Genomic DNA, 6,724 nt, shown 5'->3' with positions numbered 1-6,724 from the left:
ACATCAGGGTAGTCATCAGTACAGGATCCTGCCCCAATAACAGGGGCCCCATACACATCAGCTCACTCAGCCTCCTCCCCAGAAAACCAAGCAATAAGATCTGCACAGTCCAATAAAGAACTGGGCAGCCATTAGGTCAGGCTTCAGCACGTTGCTACAACCGAGAAACTTAGGATGTGCACTCTTTTCTGACCAGCTGCTGTTTTAATTCTATGAGGGAGTGCAGGTAAGTTAGAATTGGTCAAAAATTTTCATTTAAACAATTTTTCAATGAAAACAGGCCTTTTCTTACCCCCCCCCCCCAAAAGCCCCAAAGAAAGAACCAAACATTTGAATGGAATGCGTTTTATAAAGACATTTTCTAATTTTTGGATGGAAAAACAAAATACATTTGGTTTTTTAAAACCAAAAAACCCTTCTCCTTTGCACTGTACCTCGTCTCTCCTCCCCTCCCTCCCACCCCAATCTTTTTTTGGTGACACAATGGAAAAAAAGTAGTAGTGCTGGGAACTCTCCCATACTGGGCTTTTGGTTAAAAAAATCCAAAAATAGTCACAAAACCACCTTGCCATTTTTCAACCCTTTTAGTGTTGGTTTTGTCTCCTTAGTTCTCTGGGGCAGGATCCTTATGACCCTTTGCCACTCTGTACATTTTTGGTGCTAAATAAATAAAAGGGATGTCAACCACAGTAAGTCCACAGAATTGGAGACATCAGGAATTTTCCAGGTCAGTGTTCTCATAATACAGAGGCATGAGATCATCATCCAATGGCACCTCCTCCCCATAGGGCCAAAGCTCTGTAGAAGCCCCTCTCTCACAATTGTTTACAACATTTCCCTTGTTCCAGGCATGGCAACTTCTCTGATCAGGGATGTCAAAACTTTTCTGTATGTGTCCAGAACCATTTGGGCAGAAGGCCTTTCCACTGGGTTGTTCTTCTTGCACTCCATGTGGACGTCAAACAAATGCAGCCTGACAATATCACTGCCTTCAATATGCCCCAACAAGAAATTGGAGACATCAGGAATTTTCCATATGTCTGTTTTCTCGTCATATGGAGGCATGAGGTCATCATCAAATGGCACTTCCTCCCCATATGGCCAAAGCTGTTCAGGAGCTACAAACTCACCCCGGAGTTCCTGATGGCCACACTTTACCAGTCTGCCAGCACTCCGGTTCACAAGAGGCAAGGCATCCAAATCATTCACCACAATATGAAAGTCACTCGTCAGCAAATATTGTGACAGCACCTTATCCAGGTCGTTGGAATCGCACATCACTAAGGTGCCCAAGGGACTGTTGTGCAAATAGTGAAGGATTCTCACATAGTCTATGGCAAGTATGAATCTATGATGCCATGTATTCAAGCCCTTATACTTGGGGAGGTCCAATGTTTCGTTCAGACTCTTCAGGGAGCCTAGTGGGTGATACTCTGTTAGGATTGTGTACTGCTCTTTGCAATAGCCAAGCAATTTCACAACATGCTTGCTCTGTAGAGCTTTTAGCATCTTCAATCCATGGAGAAAGTCATTCTCCAGCTCTGAGTTGGTGAGTTGTGAAAGGGCAACTTTGCTTTCCTTCCACTCTGAAAGAAAGACCTAAAAACAAAACAGGAAATGAACAAAACACTGAAAGCCTTCTGCTGTAGACCAGTTTGTTTATCCTCCAAGTGACTACATAGCATTGCAAGTTATATATTCACTAGACACTGTGCTATTATATGCACAAGTTCCATAAATAGAAACTAGACACTGACTGCTAACAGCTACTATGTGAACACATGTGTACGTCTATATGTTACGGTGGAGTTACTACCTATTCACTCCTGATACTGTAATTACAGCATAGCAGTATTCACTGATTGGTTGGGTGACCTTTGTGAGCATATGACATGGATTAAATGCAAAACATTTAATTTGACTGCCCACAAAACACAATTTAAGAGCATAGGACTGGAAAGAGACCTCTTGAGCCATTGAAGTCCAGTCCCCTTCACTCACAGACAATCATTAATCCAAGAAATCCCCAAAATTGTTGTTTCAAACCCTCCCTCACAACTACCAGGGACAATACCCAAAACATCAAGTACATCTTTTAATATTTCCTATGTAAAAGCAGAGGAGATGAAGGTACTGCATATGTCCTGAGACTACAATGACTGGGAAGTAGTTGGTTAATATATACTCAGAAGATCCTAGGAAAATACCTATGGCCCCCACACCAGAGAAAGGCAACTCCCCTCCCTTCCCTGTCCATGCCAACCCAACTTAGAAGGAACATTTCTTCCTGACCCCAAATATGATCAAGTATGTCCCCTAACAGAAAAACAAGACCCCCTAGCCAGCAACCTCTAGTTTTCCTAAGTAACAGCAAGAACATCAGTACACTTCTGTCAAAAACCCTCAGCCTTAACTGTGGCCAACATCCCAATGCCTTAGAGAATGGCAAGGTCTCTATCCTCCAGGAGTCAGTAGCATTCATCAGGGTAAAAATTACCAAACACTTTCCCCATCACAAGAGAGTATCTTCCATATGCCAACATGAGGATTGCAAACTCAGTCTGCTTCCTATGCTGCCATGCTTATGCATGTCATAGCATTGAATTCTGGAAGCAGAGATGCTGATTCCAATGGCACTGGTGCAGAGTATCAACTCCCAGAGGCATTCTGGGAACCAAGGGACATTTGAACAGCTCACCCCGCACCCCCAACACTAAATACTCAAGTAAATGAGGTTAAGTAAAGTTTAACAGAAATTTACAATGAAATCTAGATAAGATAGAAATGACCAAATAGGACAGGTAAGGTATACGAAGCAAACAATTAAAAATGATAAAATGTGCATTCACCTACAGGAATAATAATCTTTATTAATCTTTGAGAGAAATTAATCTCAAATTCTCAAAGTCCACAAGTCTTAAAAAGTGTCTAACAAGTGGACAGCCTGTTAGGAAAAAGAATGCCTTACCTAGGTTTCAAAAATGAAGTTTTTAAGAATCTCTTTTGTTCGCCTGCAGATCAGCAATTCAGCAAAACTGAGAAGCAAAAATCCCGAGGTGGACCTGGATTTTAATATGCTATTACCTGGTCCAATTTCAAAAGCTTACTAAGTACACTAGCAAATATAGCAATGTTTCCAAAAGGTTGTATTCTAATTAATATGCCTATTTTTAACCTTGTCCTACACTAGCTCTAACTGGCATAAAACTACTAAATAAATGCTAAGCAACCTTTAGCTAACTTCTTTTGACCCATCCTTCTTGAGCCTTCAAAACTTCTCGCCTACAACATTCTCACACTTGCTCATTTCCTTTGCTTATTCTTCTCTAACCCAAACTTTTCTGAAGTAAATACAAGCAAACACTCTACCTGCTAGGGCTGTGCGAAGCTTCGGTAGCCTATTCGATTTGGAGGAGGTTTGGCCCAATTCGGCGGCCAAAATTCTGAATCCGAATCGAACTGGGAGACCCATTAATCTCTCCGAATTGAATCGGAAGCCTCTATAGGTTCATAGATGCAGGGTCAGAGGGGACCTGAGCAGATCATCAAGTCCAACCCCTGCCCTGGGCAGGAATGGATACTGGGCTCATATGAACCCTGGTAAGTTTAAGCTCATATGACCCCAGCTAGGTAGTTATCAAGCCTCCTTTTGAAGACCCCTAAGGTAGGATCCAGCACCACTTCCCTTGGAAGCTGGTTCCAGATCCTGGCCGCCCAGACTGCGAAGTAGTGCTTCCTGATGTCTAGCCTGAATCTACTCTCAATCAACTTTGGTCGATACTCTCAATCGACCTTGTGGCTGCCTATAAGTTCATCACAGGGGCACAGAAGGGAATTGGTGAGGTTTTATTCACCAAGGCGCCCCCGGGGGTTACAAGAAATAATGGCCACAAGCTAGCAGAGAGCAGATTTAGACTAGACATTAGGAAGAACTTCTTCACAGTTAGAGTGGCCAAGGTCTGGAATGGGCTCCCAAGGGAGGTGGTGCTCTCCCCTACCCGGAGGGTCTTCAAGAGGAGGTTAGATAGGCATCTGGCTAGGGTCATCTAAACCCAGCACTCTTCCCTGCCTATGCAGGGGGTCGGACTCGATGATCTATTGAGGTCCCTTCTGACCCTAACATCTATGAATCTATGAACTTGTGTCCATTATTCCTTGTTACTCCGGGAGGAGCTCGGGGGAACAGGGTCTCACCCATTCCCCTCTGGTCCCCCCTAGCAAGTTTATAGACTGCCACTAGATCCCCTCTCAGCCTTCTCTTGTGAAGGCTAAACAGGTTCAGGCCCTGTAGCCTCTCCTCGTAGGGCCTGCCCTGCTGCCCCCTGATCATGCAAGTGGCCCTCCTCTGGACCCTCTCGATGCTGTCCACATCCCTCCTGAAGTGCGGCGCCCAGAACTGGATGCAGTACTCCAACTGTGGCCTGACCAATGTCGCATAGAGGGGGAGGATCACCTCCTTGGACCTGCTCGTGATGCATCTGATAATACATGACAAGGTGCGGTTAGCCTTGCTGACCGCATCCTCACATTGGCAGCCCATGTTCATTTTAGAATCAATAATGACTCCAAAATTTCTTTCTGCCATTGTGCTTTCAAGAAGGGAGTTCCCAGCCTATAGATATGCTGCTGGTTCTTCCTACCCAAGTGCACTACTCTGCACTTGTCAGTATTAAATCCCATCCTATTCACATTTGCCCACCCCTGTAACCTGTCTAGGTCCATCTGTATCCTGTCCCTCCCTTCTAGCCTGCTCACCTTGCCCCAAATCTTAGTGTTGTCAGTGAATTTGAACAGGGTGATTTTCACCCCCTCGTCCAAGTTGCTGATAAAGAAATTGAAAAGTATTGGCCTGAGGACCGAACTCTGAGGGACTCCACTGCTCACCTCTCTCCAGGTCGCATATGAGCCATCCACCACTATTCTCTGGGTACGGCCCCCTAGCCAGTTTGCAACCCATCTGACTGTGTAGGCATCAGTGCCATAGTCACCTAGCTTTTTAATGAAAATGGGGTGGGAAACAGTGTCAAAGGCCTTCCTGAAGTCCAGAAAGATTATATCCACTGTGACACCTGCGTCCAATGATTTTGTGACCTGATTGTAGAAGGCAATCAGGTTGGTCTGGACCTGCCCTTAATGAATCTATGCTGGTTGCCCTTGAGCATCCTCCCCCCCACTGGTCCCTCACAGATGTGCTCATGGATCATTTCCTCAAAGAGCTTCCCCAGGACCGAAATAAGACTAACAGGTCTAGAGTTGCCTGGGTCCTCCCTCCTCCCTGTTTTGAAAATGGGGACCACACTGGCCTTCTTCCAGTCTTCTGACACCTGGCCAGAGCACCATGAGTGCTTGTAAAGCCATGCCAGGGGCCCCGCAATGACCCCTACCAATTCCCTCAGCACCCTAGGGTGGAGAGCGTCTGGACCTGCTGATCTGAACATGTCCAGCCCCTCCAGAAGTTCCCTAACTCGGTCCTCCCTGACCCTAGGCTTGGCAGAGTCACTCCTGAGTCCGTCCTGAATCACGGTGGGGAAGATGTCCCGGTCCCTGCTCTGAAAAATGGAAGCAAAGAATTTTTTTAAAAGGTCTGCTTTTTCATCTGGTGCAACCACCAGATTGCCAAGCATATCCTGCAGGGGCCCCATGTTGCCTGGTGCCTTCTTTTACTCCCTATGTATTTAAAAAATAACTTTTTGTTGTCCTTGATCCTTGTTGCTAGCCCTAGTTCTGTCTCCGCCTTAGCCTTTCTAACAGCCTCCCTACAGACTTGCGCTATGGAGGTATAATCCTCTTTGGTGATAGCCCCCCGCTTCCACTGGATGTTCGCCTCCTTTTTGGCTTTCATACATTCCTGAGTGCCTTCGGTGAGTCAAGGGGGCTTTTGAGCACTCTTGCCCCCTTTGACTCGCATTGGGACTGTCACCCCTTGGGCTCGGAGGATCGTCTCCTTAAGGAATGGCCACACGCCTTGGACACCTAGTTCCCCATCTCTCCGGGACCACAATGCCAATCTTCTCAACTTGTTGAAGTCAGCCCTCCTGAAGTCCAGGACTACTGCCTTGCTGCAGGCCCTTGACACCCTGTGCTGGATAGTGAATTCCAGTAGGTGATGATCGCTATCGCCCAGGTGGTTGAGAATCTGGAGTCCCCTCACCAAGTCATCACATGTGGCCAGGACCAGGTCCAGCAGGGCATTCCCCCTGGTGGGACTATGCACCTCCTGGGTTAGGTGGAGGTCTTGCATCTCAACAAGGAACCTATGTGAGCAGTCAGACCTGGCTGACTCAAATCAATTCAGAGAGATTCGGAGATTCATCCAGAGACTCTATAGGCAGTGCTGGTGGGAGCAGCTGGGGGAGCAGCCTATGAGCCCCGGTTTGAGCCTGGAGCCCTGGGAGAATCTGTGGCTCATCCGCTGCTCCCCCGGCTGCCCCCCCGCTGGCGTGAGGCAGGCAGTGCTGGCAGCCTTGGGAGAAGCTGTGAAGGCTGGGGGGAATGATCGGGGAGCTGGGGGATTGAACCAGGAGCTGGGGGAAGACTCTGTTCATTCCCCCAGCCCCCCAATCGTTCCCCCAGCTTTTCTTTTTTAAAGACATTTTTCGTGTTCCAAGCCAAATCAGCCAAATCCATGAGTCAGTCCAGAACCATAAGTTGCCAGCTCCCCAATCATTTCCACCTAGCCCCCATGGCTTCTCCTGGGGCTGCTGCCTCAAGCCACGGCTTGTCT

General features: G+C 47.0%; 1 protein-coding gene across 2 annotated transcripts in view; it reads right to left on the bottom strand.

The window, feature by feature from the left end:
* Positions 1 to 477: 477 nt before the first annotated feature.
* Positions 478 to 6,724, bottom strand: part of POMK (protein-O-mannose kinase) — an 11,378-nt gene continuing 5,131 nt past the window's right edge. For both annotated transcript variants that reach the window (XM_006027502.2, XM_025208743.1), the window contains exon 3: positions 478 to 1,599. In XM_006027502.2, coding sequence (XP_006027564.1) covers positions 826 to 1,599 — 774 coding nt within the window. In that variant the 3' untranslated portion in view covers positions 478 to 825. The remainder of the gene's footprint in view (positions 1,600 to 6,724) is intronic.

Source organism: Alligator sinensis, unplaced genomic scaffold, assembly GCF_000455745.1.
Source record: "Alligator sinensis unplaced genomic scaffold, ASM45574v1 scaffold320_1, whole genome shotgun sequence".
In the NCBI taxonomy this organism is placed as follows: domain Eukaryota; kingdom Metazoa; phylum Chordata; order Crocodylia; family Alligatoridae; genus Alligator; species Alligator sinensis.
The sequence above is the reverse complement of the archived record's forward strand: the minus strand, read 5'-3'. Positions and strand labels throughout refer to the sequence as shown.